The 18,725-nt window shown below is 47.8% G+C and overlaps 1 protein-coding gene and 1 pseudogene across 1 annotated transcript; one reads left to right on the forward strand and one right to left on the reverse strand.

Moving 5' to 3' along the window:
• Positions 1-9,492: 9,492 nt before the first annotated feature.
• LOC147987791 (protein FAR1-RELATED SEQUENCE 5-like) lies at positions 9,493-12,385 on the reverse strand (annotated as a pseudogene).
• A 3,756-nt stretch (positions 12,386-16,141) lies between these two features.
• Positions 16,142-17,287, forward strand: LOC147987792 (uncharacterized). Its single transcript, XM_087542505.1, has one exon. It carries the CDS (start codon positions 16,142-16,144, stop codon positions 17,285-17,287), a length of 1,146 nt encoding a protein of 381 aa, XP_087398631.1.
• The last annotated feature ends 1,438 nt before the right edge of the window (positions 17,288-18,725 follow it).

Here is an 18,725-nt window from a genome sequence, read left to right on the forward strand (position 1 = left end):
TCTATGTATCCACACATGTATCTGAGTTTCCTATCAATAAAATTCTAGCATGGATAATAAATGATTATCATGAACAAGGAAATATAATAATAACCAATTTATTATTGCCTCCAGGGCATATTTCCAACAGTCTCCCACTTGCACTAGAGTCAATAATCCAGTTCACATCGATATGTGATTAACACTCAAGGTCACATCCCCATGTGACTAACACCCAAAGAGTTCTGGGTTTGATCATGTTATGCTTGTGAGAGAGGTTTCAGTCAACGTGTCTGCAACATTCAGATCCGTATGTACTTCGCAAATTTCTATGTCATCTTGTAGATGCAACTACTATGCTACATTTGGAGCCATTTCAAATAACTGTTCTACTTGGAGCTATTCTAAATTGTTGCTCCATTATACGTATCCGGTATCTCTACTCAGAGCTATCCGGATAGGTGTTAAGCTTGCATCGACGTAACTCTTTACGTCGAACTCTTTATCACCTCCATAACCGAGAAACATATCCTTATTCCTCTAAGGATAATTTAGACCGCTATCTGGTGATCTACTCCTAGATTACCTTTGTACCCTCTTGCCAGATATGTGGCAAGGCACACATCAGGTGCGGTACTCAGCATGGCACACCGTATAGAGCCTATGACAAAAGCATAGGGGACGACCTTCATCCTTCCTCTTTCTTCTGCCGTGGTCGTGCTTTAAGTCTTAACTTCATACCTTACAACTCAGGCAAGAACTCCTTCTTTGACTGATCCATCTTGAACACCTTCAAGATCATGTCAAGGTATGTGCTCATTTGAAAGTACCATTAAGCGTTTTGATCTATCCTTATAGATCTTGATGCTCAATGTTCAAGTAGCTTAATCCAGGCTTTCCATTGAAAAACACTTTCCAAATAACCCTATATGCTTTCCAGAAATTCTACGTCATTTCTGATCAACAATATGTCAACAACATATACTCATCAGAAATTCTATAGTGCTCTCACTCACTTCTTTGGAAATACAAGTTTCTCATAAACTTTGTATACACCCAAAATCTTTGATCATCTCATCAAAGCATACATTCCAACTCCGAGATGCTTACTCCAGTCCTTAGAACGATTGCTGGAGCTTTGCATACTTATTAGCATCTTTCAGGATTGACAAAACCTTCCGGTTGTATCACATACAACCTTTCCTCAAGAAAATCGTCGAGGAAACAATGTTTTGACATCCTATCTGCAAGATTTCATAAATAATGCAGTAATCGCTAATATAATTCCAACAGACTCTTAGCATCGCTACGAGTGAGAAAGTCTCATCGTAGTCAACTCCTTGAACTTGTCGGAAAACATCTTAACGACAAGTCGAGCTTTCTTAATGGTGATACTTACCATCATTGTCCGTCTTCCTTTTAAAATTCATATGTACCTAACAGCCTTACGACCATCAAGTAGTTCTTCCAAAGTCTACACTTTGTTTTCATATATGGATCCTCTCTCGGATTATATGGCCTCGAGCCATTTTGGAATCCAGGCCCACCATCGCTTCTCCATAGCTCGTAGGTTCATTGTTGTCTAGCAACATGACTTCCAAGACAGGATTACGTACCACTCTGAAGTAGTACGCATCCTTGTCATCCCACGAGGTTTGGTAGTGACTTGATCTGAAGTTTCATGATCACTATCATAAGCTTCCACTTCAATTGGTGTAGGTGCCACAGGAACAACTCCCTGTGCCCTGCCACACACTAGTTGAAGAGACGGTTCAATAACCTCATCAAGTCTCCACCATCCTCCCACTCAATTCTTTCGAGAGAAACTTTTCCTCGAGAAAGGTCCCGATTCTAGAAACAATCCCTTATTGCTTTCGGATCTGAGACAGGAGGTATACCCAACTGTTTTGGGTGTCCTATGAAGATGCATTTATCCTCTTTGGGTTCGAGCTTATCAGCCTGAAACTTTTTCACATAAGCGTCGCAGCCCCAAACTTTTAAGAAATGACAGCTTAGGTTTCTCTAAACCATAGTTCATACGGTGTCATCTCATCGGAATTACGTGGTGCCCTATTTAAAGTGAATATGGTTGTCTCTAATGCCTAACCCATAAACTATCGTGGTAATTCAATAAGAGACATCATGGTATGCATCATATCCAATAGGGTGCAGTTATGATGTTCAGACACACCATCATATTATGGTGTTTCAGGCTGTATTAGTTGTGAAACAATTTCCACAATGTCTTAATTCTGTGCCAAACTCGTAATTCAGATATTCATCTCTATGAACATATCATAGATATTTTATCCTCTTGTCACGACGATCTTTCAACTTCACCCTGAAATTACTTGAACCTTTCAATAATTCAGACTTGTGATTCATCAAGTAAATATACTCAACATCTACTCAAATCATCTGTGAAGTAAGAACATAACGATATCCACTACACGCCTCAGCACTCATTGGACAGCACACATCAAAATGTATTACTTCCAACAAGTTGCTTTCTAGTTTCATTTTACTGAAAACGAGGCTTTCAGTCATCTTGCCCATGTGGTATGATTTGCATGTCTCAAGTGATTCAAAATCAAGTGAGTCCAAACGGTCCATTTGCATGGAGTTTCTTCATGCATATACACCAATAGACATGGTTCGCATGTCTCAAACTTTTCAAAATGAGTGAGCCCAAAGATCCATCAACATGGAGCTTCTTCATGCGTTTTATACCGATATGACTTACGTGGCAGTGCCACAAGTAGGTGGTACTATCATTACTATCTTATATCTTTTGGCATGAACATGTGTATCACTACGATCGAGATTCAATAAACCATTCATTTTAGGTGCAAGACCATTGAAGGTATTATTCAAATAAACAGAGTAACCATTATTCTCCTTAAATGAATAACCGTATTGCGATAGACATAATCCAATCATGTCTATGCTCAACACAAACACCAATCTCGATGGTAGAGGGAGTGTGCGATGCTTGATCACATCAAGCTTGGAAAAACTTCCAACACATATTGCCAGCTCACCTTTAGCTAGTCTCCGTTTACTCCGCAGCCTTTTATTTTGACTTTACTAACATTTAGCAACCGAACCGGTATCTAATACCATGGTGCTACTAGGAGTACTAGTAAAGTACACATTAACACAATGTATATCCAATATACTTCTATCGACCTTGCCAACCTTCTCATCTACCAAGTATCTAGGGTAATTCTGCTCCAGTGGCTGTTCCCCTTATTACAGAAGCACTTATTCTCGGGTTTGGGTTCAACCTTGGGTTTCTTCACTAAAGCAGCAGCTGATTTGCCGTTTCATGAAGTATCCCTTTTTGCCCTTGCCCTTCTTGAAACTAGTGGTTTCACCCACCATCAACAATTGATGCTCCTTCTTGATTTCTACTTTTGTGGTGTCAAACATCGCGAATATCTCAAGGATCATCATATATGTCCCTGATATATTATAGTTCATCACGAAGCTCTAGCAGCTTGGTGGTAATGACTTCGGAGAAACATCACTATCTTATCTAGAAGATCAACTCCCACTCGATTCAAATGATTGTTGTACTCAGACAATCTGAGCACAAGCTCAACAATTGAGCTTTTCTCCCTTAGTTTGCAGGCTAAGAAAATCGTCGGAGGTCTTATACCTCTTGACGTGGGCACGAGCCTGAAATCCCAATTTCAGCCCTCGAAACATCTCATATGTTTCGCGACGTTTCAAAACGTCTTTGGTGCCTCAACTCTAAACCGTTTAACTGAACTATCACGTAGTTATCAAAATGTGTATGTCAGATGTTCGCAACATCCACAAACGACGTTCGAGGTTCAGCACACCGAGCGGTGCATTAAGGACATAAGCCTTCTATGAAGCAATGAGGACAATCCTCAGTTTACGGACCTAGTCCGCATAATTGCTACTATCAACTTTCAACTAAATTTTCTCTAGGAACATATCTAAACAGTAGAACTAAAGTGTGAGCCACGACATAATTTGCGAAGATCTTTTGACTATGTTCAGGATAATTAAGTTCATCTTATGAACTCCCACTCAGATAGACATCCCTCTAGTCATCTAAGTGATTACATGATCCGAGTCAACTAGGCCATGTCCGATCATCACGTGAGACGGACTAGTCATCATCGGTGAACATCTTCATGTTGATCGTATCTACCATACGACTCATGCTCGACCTTTCGGTCCTCCGTGTTCTGAGGCCATGTCTGTACATGCTAGGCTCGTCAAGTCAACCTAAGTGTTTCGCATGTGTCCCGAGGCCATGTCTGTACATGCTAGGCTCGTCAACACCCGTTGTATTCGAACGTTAGAATCTATCACACCCGATCATCACGTGGTGCTTCGAAACAACGAACCTTCGCAACGGTGCACAGTTAGGGGGAACACTTTCTTGAAATTTTAATGAGGGATCATCTTATTTACTACCGTCGTTCTAAGCAAATAAGATGCAAAAACATGATAAACATCACATGCAATCAAAAAGTGACATGATATGGCCAATATCATTTTGCTCCTTTTGATCTCCATCTTCGGGGCTCCATGATCATCGTTGTCACCGGCATGACACCATGATCTTCATCATCATGATCTCCATCATCGTGTCTTCATGAAGTTGTCTCGCCAACTATTACTTCTACTACTACAACTAACGGTTAGCAATAAAGTAAAGTAATTACATGACGTTTATGTTGACACGCAGGTCATAAATAAATTAAGACAACTCCTATGGCTCCTGCCGGTTGTCATACTCATCGACATGCAAGTCGTGATTCCTATTACAAGAACATGATCAATCTCATACATCACATATATCATTCATCACATCCTTTTGGCCATATCACATTACAACGCATATGCTGCAAAAACAAGTTAGACGTCCTCTAATTGTTGTTGCAAGTTTTTACGTGGCTGCTATAGGTTCCTAGCAAGAACGTTTCTTACCTACGCCAAAACCACAACGTGAATTGCCAATTTCTATTTACCCTTCATAAGGACCATGTTCATCGAATCCGATCCGACTAAAGTGGGAGAGACAGACACCCGCCAGCCACCTTATGCAACTAGTGCATGTCAGTCGGTGGAACCGGTCTCACGTAAGCGTACGTGTAAGGTTGGTCCGGGCCGCTTCATCCCATGATGCCGCCGAATCAAGATAAGACTAGTAACGACAAGATAATTGACAATATCGACGCCCACAACTACTTTGTGTTCTACTCGTGCATAGTAACTACGCATAAACCTGGCTCATGATGCCACTGTTGGGGAACGTAGCAGAAATTCAAAATTTTCTACGCATCACCAAGATCAATCTATGGAGCAATCTAACAACGAGGGGAAGGAGAGTGCATCTACATACCCTTGTAGATCGCTAAGCGGAAGCGTTCAAGTGAACGGGTTGATGGAGTCGTACTCGTCGTGATCCAAATCACCGATGATCCTAGTGCCGAACGGACGGCACCTCCGTGTTCAACACACGTACAGCCCGGTGACGTCTCCTACGCCTTGATCCAGCAAGGGGAGAAGGAGAGGCTGGGAAGACTCCATCCAGCAGCAGCACGACGGCGTGGTGGTGGTGGAGGAGCGCGGGACTCCAGCAGGGCTTCGCCAAGCACTACGAGAGACGAGGAGGAAGAGGGGTAGGGCTGCGCCAACAGGGAGATTGAATCGTGTGTTGGGCTGCCCCTTTGCCTCCACTATATATAGGGGGAGAGGGAGGGCTGCGCCCCCACCTAGGGTTCCCACCCCAAGGGGTGCGGCAGCCCTAGATCCCATCTAGGGTGGTGGCCACAAGGGGGAGAGGGGAAGGCGCACCTAGGGTGGGCCTTAGGGCCCATCTGCCATAGGGTTTGCCCCTTCCCCTATTGGAGGCGCCTTGGGCCTTGGTGGGAGGCGCCCTAGCCCATCTAGGGGCTGGTCCCTTCCCACTATTGGCCCATGTAGGCCTCCGGGGCTGGTGGCCCCACCTGGTGGACCCCCGGACCCCTCCGGTGGTCCCGGTACACTACCGGTGATGCCCGGAACACTTCCGGTGGCCAAAACCATACTTCCTATATATCAATCTTTACCTCCGGACCATTCCGGAACTCCTCGTGACGTCCGGGATCTCATCCGGGACTCCGAACAACATTCGGTAACCGCGTACATACTTTCCCTATAACCCTAGCGTCATCGAACCTTAAGTGTGTAGACCCTACGGGTTCAGGAGTCATGCAGACATGGCCGAGACAACTCTCCGGTCAATAACCAACGGCGGGATCTGGATACCCATGCTGGCTCCCACATGCTCCACGATGATCTCATCGGATGAACCACGATGTCAAGGACTTAATCAATCCCGTATACAATTCCCTTTGTCTAGCGGTACGATACTTGCCCGAGATTCGATCGTCGGTATCCCGATACCTTGTTCAATCTCGTTACCGGCAAGTCTCTTTACTCGTTTCGTAACACATCATCCCATGATCAACTCCTTGATCACATTGTGCACATTATGATGATGTCCTACCGAGTGGGCCCAGAGATACCTCTCCGTTTACACGGAGTGACAAATCCCAGTCTCGATTCGTGCCAATCCAACAGACACTTTCGGAGATACCTGTAGTGTACCTTTATAGCCACCCAGTTACGTTGTGATATTTGGCACACCCAAAGCACTCCTACGGTATCCGGGAGTTGCACAATCTCATGGTCTAAGGAAATGATACTTGACATTAGAAAAGCTTTAGCATACGAACTACATGATCTTGTGCTAGGCTTAGGATTGGGTCTTGTCCATCACATCATTCTCCTAATGATGTGATCCCGTTATCAACGACATCCAATGTCCATGGTCAGGAAACCGTAACCATCTATTGATCAACGAGCTAGTCAACTAGAGGCTTACTAGGGACATGGTGTTGTCTATGTATCCACACATGTAGCTGAGTTTCCTATCAATACAATTCTAGCATGGATAACAAACGATTATCATGAACAAGGAAATATAATAATAACCAATTTATTATTGCCTCTAGGGCATATTTCCAACACGATTTTCATCGGAAGCCACGTCTTCCTGACCTCGTGGTTGGCTGGAACCGAACGGAACCTCGCCACGAAGACGTATGTTGCCGTCGGTACTCTGGCGGAGATCCGGCATCTCCTCACCGGTCCCCCCACACGCCGCCGGTCGGCGAAAGGCCTCCCCGCGACGGATCCAAACGGGGCGTTGGATCCGCAGTAGCCGTCTTCACGATCACGAGCAGGGCAGCCCACCTCGCCGGATGGGGCACTGCCACCGCCGCTGTCCATGCAGGGCCGCCGCTCCACCGGCAATGGTGCTCGGGCCCCCGCCACACAGCCCGGATACTCCGTCCTAGCCGCCGCCGTTGGATCTCATGAGAAGGGCCGCCCCCGCCGCCTCAGATGGGATCCGCTGCCTCCCCCCGCCCAGGACCTTTGGCACCGGGCCCGCCGCCACCGCGGCCCACGCCGGCGGCAGCAGCGACAGGAGGGGGTGGAGGGAGAGGTGCTGGCGGCGCTAGGGTTGGGGCCCCTGGCGTCGCCCGGGGGGAGGCGGCGCGAGGGGTGCGAGGGGTCCTGACGCCTTGCATCCGGGATGCTTCGTGAATCCCTGTATCCACCGACTCCTCGACCGACCGATTGCCATCCCACGCACGCGATCAAAATCTCCAGGGATTTGCAAAAAAACGCCCGCAGCAACTCTTAGTTAAGCCTGCCATTTTGCTAATAACCCCTCGGCCGGAATACCTCTGCTAATCCCCGCTCGTCTCCCTCCCAATCCCTAATCACGGCCGCAACATGCATCCCGACGACAGCCACGACCGGGACGGCATGCATCCGGATGGACAATCGCCAGGACGGCATTCATCTGCCCTGACGATCTCTGCATAAATGCCTCTGCGTCGCCTGATAAATGCCATTTGATCAGATCAAATCGCAGAGGCATACACAAGATCAGCACTTGAACTATGGATCACTGCTGATGCATATCGGACATCGATAACAGCAGGAGCCGCCATGATCACTTCCGGAGATTTTTCCATCATGCTGATGGGGCGTTCAGAATCAGAGATGCATCCCATCATGGTCGTCGCGGAGATCGTCAGGGCAGATGAATGCCGTCCTGGCGATTGTCCGTCCAGATGCATACCGTCCCGGGCGTGGCTGTTGTCGGGATGCATGTTGCGGCCGTGATTAGGGATTGGGAGGGAGACGAGCGGGGATTAGGAGAGGTATTTCGGCCGAGGGGTTATTAGCAAAATAGCAGGCTTAACTAAGAGTTGCTGCGGGCGTTTCTTTGCAAATCCCTGGAGATTTTGATGGCGGCACATACATCGGACCCATGAATCCTTGGACGGCAGCAGCGCATGCCCACCTCTGCGTTTGTCCGCCTCAAACGGCTCCATGGCCTGGTGATCCCAACGATGATGGCCGCCCTTGGCCTGCCTCCATGTTTGTTCGCCTCAAATTGCTGAACGCCCTCGGTGATCCGTTCGGCGGCCGTGGCGGGATCCACCACGTTTGGCGTACCACCGCGCTCGTCCACCTTCTTGTCGGTTCGCCGCCGGCCGCAACCTGCACGCCATCTACCGCACTGCACCTGCATCCAGTCGGTTGCTGCTCCACCTGACGACCTCCGCCTGCTGCAAGACTCGTGTGGGAAGCGAGCACAGCTCGTTGGATAGCAAACAAGGACCACGTTCTGAATTTTATTGTTCCTGTTTAATGTTTCCAGTACATGCGGATTGTAGCTTGTGAGTTTATCCATTGCAGACTGCTTGTGAGTTCAAAGACAAGAGAATGTACCTTGGTGTGAATGCACAATTCAGAAATAAACAAATTTCGTATTGCCCTGATGATTTTGTAGTGTTCTGTGATATGTGATGCAATACAGTTGAACGACGGCATAGTATAACTAGGTGCTTATCATTCCTTGTGATTCTGCATTCTTATTTGTCCTTTACGTATGCACAAACAAGAAGATGTTGCTTCTGCTGCAACCTTCACAAGCACTGTCAAAATTCTGAACACCTACCATTGTTTAATTTCTTTTGCTGAATGCTATTGTGGAGGTGGACATGGGTTTGCCAACTGAGTTGTTCCCTGCCTGATTCATATGCTACTGTTAAGCTTTCAAACTTGAAACATACTACTGCTGGTAAAGACATCTGGTAATAATTGACGACTCAATGAACTCGATGCCTATACTGTTATACAACTGAATAAAGGGATGTACGTCACAGTCTCGCAAAGTTTCTTGTACATTTATATTCTCCTGGGTGATAGCTGCTGATTGTTTGCATAAAAGAACAGAGCATGCTTCAGGTAAATGTGAACATGATGTAAGCTGGTGCTCTTGCAGATTGCTACACTCCATTCAATACACATCAAGCCAGAGTAAATAAAAGGAAGACAGTTTGACAAAACACATAATTCCATCGATTACAATAATCCAGTGCATGGAGAAATAAACAGTAATAAGTCATATAAATTCATGTTTTGTAATAGACTAAGGCCATCATAGAACGCCATTTGGCTTCATCTGTTGCACAATCTCGGTTCCTTTGCCTTGAACTTTTTTGCTAGGGCAATTGCGACTATCATGAAATACTATTTGTTTGCACGTCTTGCACATACGTGCGACCTTTACCTTGGCTTTCTTCTTCTTCTTTTTTTGTTTGTCCTCATTTGTTTCCTTTCCACTCTTTATTTGTTTGCATCTTCCCACCGTACGAACATCAGTCGGTGGGTGTATGTCAATTTCAGTAGGAATATCACAACCAATGAAAGCCTCGTATTCCTATTGTCTAGTGTGCTTCACACCTGATCTAGGAACCATTTTGTCTAGAGGAGCTTCAATATTCAATACACTTGATGTTAAAAAGTCCATGCCTTCATCCGACTGTTTCGCCTTCTGAATTAGATCCTCCAACTTGTTGCGCACAATCGCAATCTTCTTCCTAGTAGCCGAATTCAAGGAGTCAGTTGCCTTCTCTTCTAGTAAATGCCCATGCTCATCATACACATTTTCCCTGTCAATTAAAAAAATGATGTCAGTCATTTGATTTCCAATTAGAATATCAATTGTATACATTTTTATACCTTTTGCACCGTTTCTCCCATCTTTTCATAATGTAGTAGGATGGAAGTTCATTTTGATTTTCAACCCTCAACACCTGGATGATATGTCGGCACGGGACTCCAATTTTCTCAAATAACTTGCATGAACAATTAGCTATCATGGTTGTGGTGTCGCACCGAACTTCCCTAATCCTATGGGATCGACCTCTCAAGCTCACAATTTTTATTGCTTCATCTTGTGCAATGCCTTGGATGCAACAATGATCTCTTGCTGCAATAATCTCTTTCTGAAATATCTCAAACACCTCATATGTAAACACTTCTCTGCCTTGTTTTTCTATTTCCCATGGTGTCAGTAGTTGTGGGGTCGTATGAATGCTTGAGCTGTCGGCAATCAACTCCTCTTCTCGCTGGCATTCTAATGTCGTGTCAAATCTAAGCCAAAACTCAACAAGAGCAAGCTTACGATGAATAAAATGGTTAAAAAAGGAATTTGCACATTCAGACCTTGATGTTGTTCGGAGAATGCCTGCCAATGGTATATCCATAAACTAAGCTGGTATCCATGACTCACGAATGCTAAACCTTTTAGTCAACCGCTCATTCTCCTCCAAGCCAAAGTCCTTAATGACTGAATTCCACTGCAACTCAAACTCAGCTGGAGTTTCGGAACCCCATACACACGAATTCATCCTATCCCAAAAATCAGAGTCTTCTCGAATTAATGGTCCAATCTTCTCCGGAAGTTTCTCCATTATGTGCCACATACATAACCTATGCACAGTGGTCGGAAAAACTTTGTCAATCGCATTCTTCATGCTAACAGCTTCATCGGTTATAATGAGTCTAGGTGCTACCCCTCCCATTGCTGTAAGGAAGGTCTCAAATAACCAAACATATGACTGAGTCTGCTCATTTATCAAGAATGCCGCGCTAAAAAACACACTTTGTAAGTGATGGTTGACCCCCGTAAATGGTGCAACGATCATGTTGTATTGATTAGTAGTGTAAGTAGAATCAAAGGATACCACACCATCACCACCGAAGTGATTGTAGTTTTTCCTACTCATGGCATCTGCCCAAAACACATACATCAACTTCCCCTCATGGCTGACAACAAAATCGTAGAAAAAAGCTGGATTGACTTCTTGCTTTCTAGCTAGCTGAGCGACAAACATTTGAGCATCTGCGTCCCTGATTTTTAGCCTGAGGTCGCGGTAGTAATTTTGTAGGTCCCTCTTTGAGCATCCAACAATAGGAATCCCACCTTCGCTGACTTGAAGGAGCCTGTATGCCTGACATGTGCCTATGCTTGCTTTGTGGCATGTGTACAGTGTATTTTTTGCCCTTTCGCTAACTCTGTGATTTGATCTGATCAAATGGCATTTATCAGGCGATACAAGGCCATGAGTGTGGCGCTCAATCCATGAGTGTATCTTGTAGGTGTTATCGCCACATAACTTGATGAAGATATGTGCATCACAACCACATCGTGTGGTTGTATTCTTACGGAATTTCTTTGCTGGATCTTTAATCTCCTTGCTCTTCTCAGACCTGAATCCTTCCCTGTTTCACATGAAACGTTTTGTACGAACCACATTATTGTCCAACTTTTTCTGTTGTCTGACACGAACTCCAAAACCCACATGATGTGCATATGACTTGTAGAACTCCTCCACGACATCAAGGCCTTCAAATTCCATCCCTACTTTAGGCCAACTTCTCGTCACATCTCGGCGTGAAAGAGGAGCACTAAAAAGTAAATAATCAATGACAATAACCATCATCATGCATAACTCTCAAAACTGAATAGGGGTATGGCAAACAAAAATTTAATAAACTCACAAATAGAGGAACGCTTTCTTTCTTTTTCGGCGTAGCAAATTCTCCCTCCTTCACTTGAGTTTCCAAGCTTTTACCTAATTCTGTAGCTGCACATGCATCAACATGATTAGTCTCCAGATAAACAAGTAGTACGTACAACATACACAAATAGTCTGGGTCATACATAAAATGGCTAGGCTTTACCAATGTTACCTGAAGCTCCATGCACAGTACTGACATCTGATTCGCATTCTGCAGTACTAATATTTTCTACAGCCATAGCAGTTTCTACAGCGAGATGGGCCTCCAACTGGCTAGACGCAGAGGCATACACAGGATCAGCACTTGAACTATGGATCACTGCTGATGCATATCGGACATCCATAACAGCAGGAGCCGCCACGATCACTTCCGGAGATTTTTCCATCATGCTGATGGGGCGTTCAAAATCAGAGATGCATCCCATCATGGTCGTTGCGGAGATCGTCAGGGCAGATGAATGACGTCCTGGCGATTGTCCGTCCGGATGCATGCCGTCCCGGCCGTGGCTGTCGTCGGGATGCATGTTGCGGCCGTGATTAGGGATTGGGAGGGAGACGAGCGGGGAAGAGGAGAGGTATTTCGGCCGAGGGGTTATTAGCAAAATAGCAGGCTCAACTAAGAGTTGCTGCGGGCGTTTCTTTGCAAATCCCTGGAGATTTTGATCGTGTGCGTGGGATGGCAATCGGCCGGTCGAGGAGTGGGCGGATACAGGGATTTATGAAGCATCCCGGATGCATTAGATACGACGCCTTTTAGTCGTCGTAGCTATCCATGTACGCTGCAACAGTACTTTGAGGACATTGGAGTTTGAGAAGATGTATCAATGTTATATTTTCTGCACTGGAATGTGCCAACTGATAAATATCTCACATTACCATTTATCTTTTTTGTTCATATCTCTATAAATCATTTCTTAATTTCCCGCCGCAATGCGCAGGGTATCATCTAGTTTAGAAAGGTAAGCAATCTTTTTAAACTTAGGGGGAAGCCATACTTCCGAGATGAAGACAGTTCATGCACTGTTTTGGAGACAGAGACATGCATGAATATTGGATTCAGAACGTTCGGACACAAAAGACAGACTAACAAGTCAGCAGTTTAGTTTGGAGAGCTGCTGTTTGGAGAGCCTCAGCAGCTGGCTAATAATCAAAGAGGATCAACTTGTCATGGTTAGGAGCGAACTGCAGGTGGCACATATAAACCGATTCTCTGAAGGGTTGAGAGCCGAGCTTCCATCCCCTCCCACCTCGTGCCGCGGGCCGCTCCGGCCGCGGCGGCCACCCCCACCGCCCAGCATGGGCTCGCCGCCCTCTCCGCCCGCGGGCGCTGGCTCTGGACAGCGGGGCACCACCGCGCCCTCCCGCGAAGCCGCCTCGGACCCGGCCCTGTCATCAGCCCCCGCATCTCCGCCGCGTCTCCTGCAGAGAGGTGAATGCTCTGGGGTGGGTGCATCTGTAGATCCGGCGGTCTCTAGTCCACCTGCTGCTCCCCGTCGCCTTCAATCCATCGTCGTCGCCCCATCACCAGATGTCAGTCTTTCCCTTTCCGGCATGGACGGTGGATGGACCAAGGTCAACTCCCGGAAAAACCGCAAGCCGGCTCTAGATCTGGCGGTCTTTGGGGCGGATCGCTTAGCTCTCCGTTCGGACCAGCGCCCCGGCTTCAATGCGGTAGATGGCCACGAGGCTTTCTTAAGCCGCTTCCGCGGTCGCTGCTTTCGCTGCCAGAGCAAGCTCCACCACCGAAAAGACTGCCGTGACCCGCTCCGCTGTGTAGTCTGCGGGCTCTTCGGTCACTACGGCCGCGAGTATCCCCAGAACCCTCGCAATGGTCGCGGCGCCCCTGCTCCTTGTCGTCTAGGTCCTCTCCCACCCCGCCCTCCGATCCACCAACGCCTGCGTTTCCCTACACCACCTCCTCCTACACCCCCCAGCACCTGGCAGAGGCCATGGCGGAGCTCAGCCTGGTCGATCCAGCACGCCGGCCTCGTTCTAGCCACAGAGTGGGCATCTCCTCCCTAGCTGTCGAGCAGAGCATCTTCTTCCTGCGTCGCCACGCCATCACGCTGCGCATCATCGACGGAGTCTGTGCCACCTCACTAATGGCGGTGGGCCGTGCCTTGGAGTCGCAGCTCTGCGTCCCCCCCACCAGCTGCGGGTCACCGCGTACAACCCGGAGGATTTCTTCGTCGTCTTCACGCAGCCGGCCCACCACGACAACGCGGTTCGCCGCGGTACGCTGCGCGTCGACGGTGCCGCCTTCGCCATCGCGCCCTGGAGGGAGAACGACCACGCGGGCTACGACACTTTCAACCTCCATGTTCGTTGCGTCATCGAGCACCTCCCCCAGCAGTACTGGACACTTGAGGGCGTCGAGGAGGTCTTCGGCGACAAGGTGCGCGTCGATCGGCTGGACAGCCGCACCCTGGAGCGCGACCACATCAAAACTTTCGCGTGCTGGGTGTGGGTCTGGGACATGGCGTTCATCCCAACCCGCCACACCTACTGGAAGCTGCCACAAGGCGCCTGATGTGACCAGAGGTGCAAAAAGAGATCAAGTTATCAAATCAAATAGTTTGACCATTGGCCAAATTACAATGAAAGTACCATCATCAGAACCACCAGCTGAAGAAGTCACGCCAAATTTTCGTACTCCAAGTTGGACACTGGTCGGTGCTATTCCAATTCAAGTAGCCTAATTTTTTTAGTAAGTTTCATCCGAATAGAAACCGCTATGGTACGGTCTTGTTTTGGTTGGTTAGATCCTGCGTGATCTATTTTGGTTAGGCGTGATCCTGCATGATTAACAACGTTGCCGGATTATTTTATTAGGAAAGTCCTAGTTATATGGTTGAGAGAGAGAGTCCTAGTTTTCCTTCTCTTTGTTTTGCACGTGAGTGTTTTGCACGTTAGGATAGAGTCCAGGTCGGTTTGTGAGCTCAGGGTCGCCTATAAATATGGCTGGCTTCGGCCATGTAACGTAGATTGGTTTTTCTTTAATCGTGAGTCAATAAAGTTACAGAAAACGTTCCATGTCGAGGGACACCAAATATCGTCTTCGTTGCTGATCCGTGAGGATTTTGTTGCTGCTGTGCGTGGAGTCGATTCAATCTACTTGACGCAAGTTTTCGTTCTTACGGTCTTGCATCTTTGCTCGACCGGAATTTCTTGTTGCTGCTAGTATTGTGAAAGATCGGGCCGACGAACGACTCGCCATCTAGTCGAGTCTACATTAAGTGGTATTCAGAGCTAAGGTTGTTCACGGTACTGTGTTGATCAAGATGTCAACCTCGGTCAACAAGGGTGATGAGGTTGCTGCTGATTCTGAGGAAATAGTACGTCCAGTGTATGCGGATGATATTCCGCAAAATATTCGGGATGGTTTTGACCACACATGCAACTACATCAAGCAATGTCATGATGCGCTCGGCAGAAGAATAGATGTCTTGATCACTCGGTTTGATGGTTTGGCGGACATCATCAATATGCCGGCGACGAATTTTGCCCCACCACAGACTGCTCCGGCTGCTCCACTGCATTATGCACCACCAGCTCGCGAAGGACATGCCGGCGTGCATGATCGCCGTTTGGCGGCACACCCTCATGCTGGAGATGATGGTTTCAATGATGGCGTTGACCATGCGGGGTACGTGCCACGACCACGACACTATGAGCCTCTTCCCGAAACATCCGTTCGTGGTGGAGTGCATGACCGAGTTGGTCAAGCTGTGCGTGTGCCTTTGGATGATGGAATTGGGCGCATAAAAATTTCAATCCCTTTGTTCTCCGGCAAGTGCGAACCAGAAGGCTATTTGGAGTGGGAGATGCGTGTTGATCAAATTTTTGATGCCCATCATTATAGCGAGGAGAAGAAAGTTCAACTTGCTGGAATTGAATTCACCGGATACGCGCTAATTTGGTGGAATCAAATTTGTCGTTCAAGACATCGGCCGACGACTTGGCGAGGTATGAAAGAATTCATGAGGCGACGTTTTGTTCCTGAGCACTATAAAAGAGACATGTACAACAAGTTGCAGCGGCTCTCTCAAGGTAATATGAGTGTTGATGAATATTACAAGGAGATGGAATTGCTTATGATACGTACAGGGACAACGGAGGATCCGGAGGCGACTATGGCTCGTTTCTTTAACGGGCTAAATATCGAGGTGCAGGATCGTGTTGAGATGGTGGTCTACTACAACATACAAGATCTTGTGCACCAAGCTGTGCGTGCGGAACAACAGATTAAGCGACGCCAAGTCAACATTGTTCCCAGTACCACTTTGAACACATGGCGACGCTCGCAGTATAAGAGTGAGGATGTCGGTCCTAGCTCCAGGGCAACATCATCAAATCGCTCTCATGGTTCCGTGCAAAAGGATGCTTCAAAATCAGGACTGTTGATGGTTGATTCTAGTGCACAGTCGACCGGACGCACTAGTGACATAGAGTGTTTCAAGTGTGGAGGAAGGGGACATATGAAGCGTGAATGTCCTAATGAGAAAAGAATGTTGCTCACGAGAGATGGCTATGCATCCGCTAGTGATGAAGAGGCAGTTTCTGACACTTCTGGTGAAAAATCTGAAGATGTTGAAAATGTGGTTGCGAGTTTCGAAGCTGCTGAATCATATCCGTCTTTGATGGTGCAACGGGTGCAAGAAGATCGCATTGAGGATAAGGGGCAGCGATGGAATATTTTTCAAACTCAATGCAAAATCGACAACACTAATTGTAAGTTGATCATAGATGGAGGAAGCTACACCAACGCGGTTAGCAAGGACTTGGTGGATGCTTTAGCTTTGCCTACCTGGAAGCACCCACAACCCCACTGCGTCGAATGGTTATATCAGTCGGGGAAACTGAAAGTTACTCACAAGGTGCGTCTCAATTTTTCGGTTGGTGACTATACTGATACAGTGATTTGTGATGTATTGCCGATGGATGCATGTCACTTATTGTTGGGGAGACCGTGGCAATATGACCGTCATGCCACACATGAGGGACAGTCCAATACATACTCTTTTTGGAAAGCCGGAAGACGACATGTTCTGCGTTCTATGTTTATGGGAGAAATCATGGTGGACACAACTGCTTCACTCAAGAAGTCAATGAAATCTCCCGCAAAACCGAGGACGGTTTTGTTTCAAGGAGGAAGGGATGATGTGACCAGAGGTGCAAAAAGAGATCAAGTTATCAAATCAAATAGTTTGACCATTGGCCAAATTACAATGAAAGTACCATCATCAGAACCACCAGCTGAAGAAGTCACGCCAAATTTTCGTACTCCAAGTTGGACATTGGTCGGTGCTATTCCAATTCAAGTAGCCTAATTTTTTTAGTAAGTTTCATCCGAATAGAAACCGCTATGGTACGGTCTTGTTTTGGTTGGTTAGATCCTGCGTGATCTATTTTGGTTAGGCGTGATCCTGCATGATTAACAACGTTGCTGGATTATTTTATTAGGAAAGTCCTAGTTATATGGTTGAGAGAGAGAGAGTCCTAGCTTTCCTTCTCTTTGTTTTGCACGTGAGTGTTTTGCACGTTAGGATAGAGTCCAGGTCGGTTTGTGAGCTCAGGGTCGCCTATAAATATGGCTGGCTTCGGCCATGTAACGCAGATTGGTTTTTCTTTAATCGTGAGTCAATAAAGTTACAGAAAACGTTCCATGTCGAGGGACACCAAATATCGTCTTCGTTGCTGATCCGTGAGGATTTTGTTGCTGCTGTGCGTGGAGTCGATTCAATCTACTTGACGCAAGTTTTCGTTCTTACGGTCTTGCATCTTTGCTCGACCGGAATTTCTTGTTGCTGCTAGTATTGTGAAAGATCGGGCCGACGAACGACTCGCCATCTAGTCGAGTCTACATTAGCGCCGGCCGGGTGGAGGAGATGGAGGGCTTTTCGCCGCCTGACCGTCGCGTGGCTCCGCCGCCCGGCGCCGAGCGCTACGACTTGCTCATCCATGTGGACCGGGTGGAGGACTGGTCGCCCAGATTGCCCCGCTCCTCGCACTCGGCCCAGAGTGGACTGTCGTCTTCCGACTCCGACCACGACGACGAACTGCTGCGCACCTTCCCCGGTGCCTGGACGATGCACGTTGAGGATGGCCAACCGGAAGAGCCCCACCGCAGACAGCGGCGGCCGCCCGTGGTGGACACGAGCTACGGAGGCCTCCCGAGGGGCGGGCCGCGCCGTGACCATGACGACCAGGGCGGTGGGCGGCGCTCCTAGAAAGACACCCTCCTCGGGAGGGGGCGCGGCAGCACCTCCAAGACAGGCGACGATGGTGCCACGAGCAAGGTGTGCCAGCGCAGCCGCTGCCCCCCCCCCCCCCCCCCCCCCCGCCTCGCCGCCAGGACAGCTCCAAGGGCAGCGGGCGACACGGTGGTCGATCCGCTGCTCCGGCATACCCCGACAAGACGAAGAAGAAGGGCAGACCGAAGCTAGCAAGCCAAGTCCACGTACCCACGCCACGCACTGCCATGCGCACCTCCACGCCGGCTTCGACCAACAGTGTGGCTGCCACGGACATGGTCACGGAATTCTTCACCACCAATGGGCACGCCCTCGCTCCTTCCCTGGCCCCGGGCGTTTCTGATGCCAATCACCTAGAGGCGGTGGTTGCGGCCGCTACGGCTTCGCCACTCGACTTCCACGACGGCGAGGACGAGAAGGGCAAGCAAGCGATGGATGTCCCCGACATTTTCGGCCCCACCCTGTCAGGCCCGCGCCATGCACCAGAGCATTTCAGCTGCCAGACGCCCACGCA

The sequence above is a fragment of the Triticum urartu genome, chromosome 2A, assembly GCF_056163025.1.
Source record: "Triticum urartu cultivar PI428250 chromosome 2A, HENAU_Tu73, whole genome shotgun sequence".
Lineage (NCBI taxonomy): Eukaryota > Viridiplantae > Streptophyta > Magnoliopsida > Poales > Poaceae > Triticum > Triticum urartu.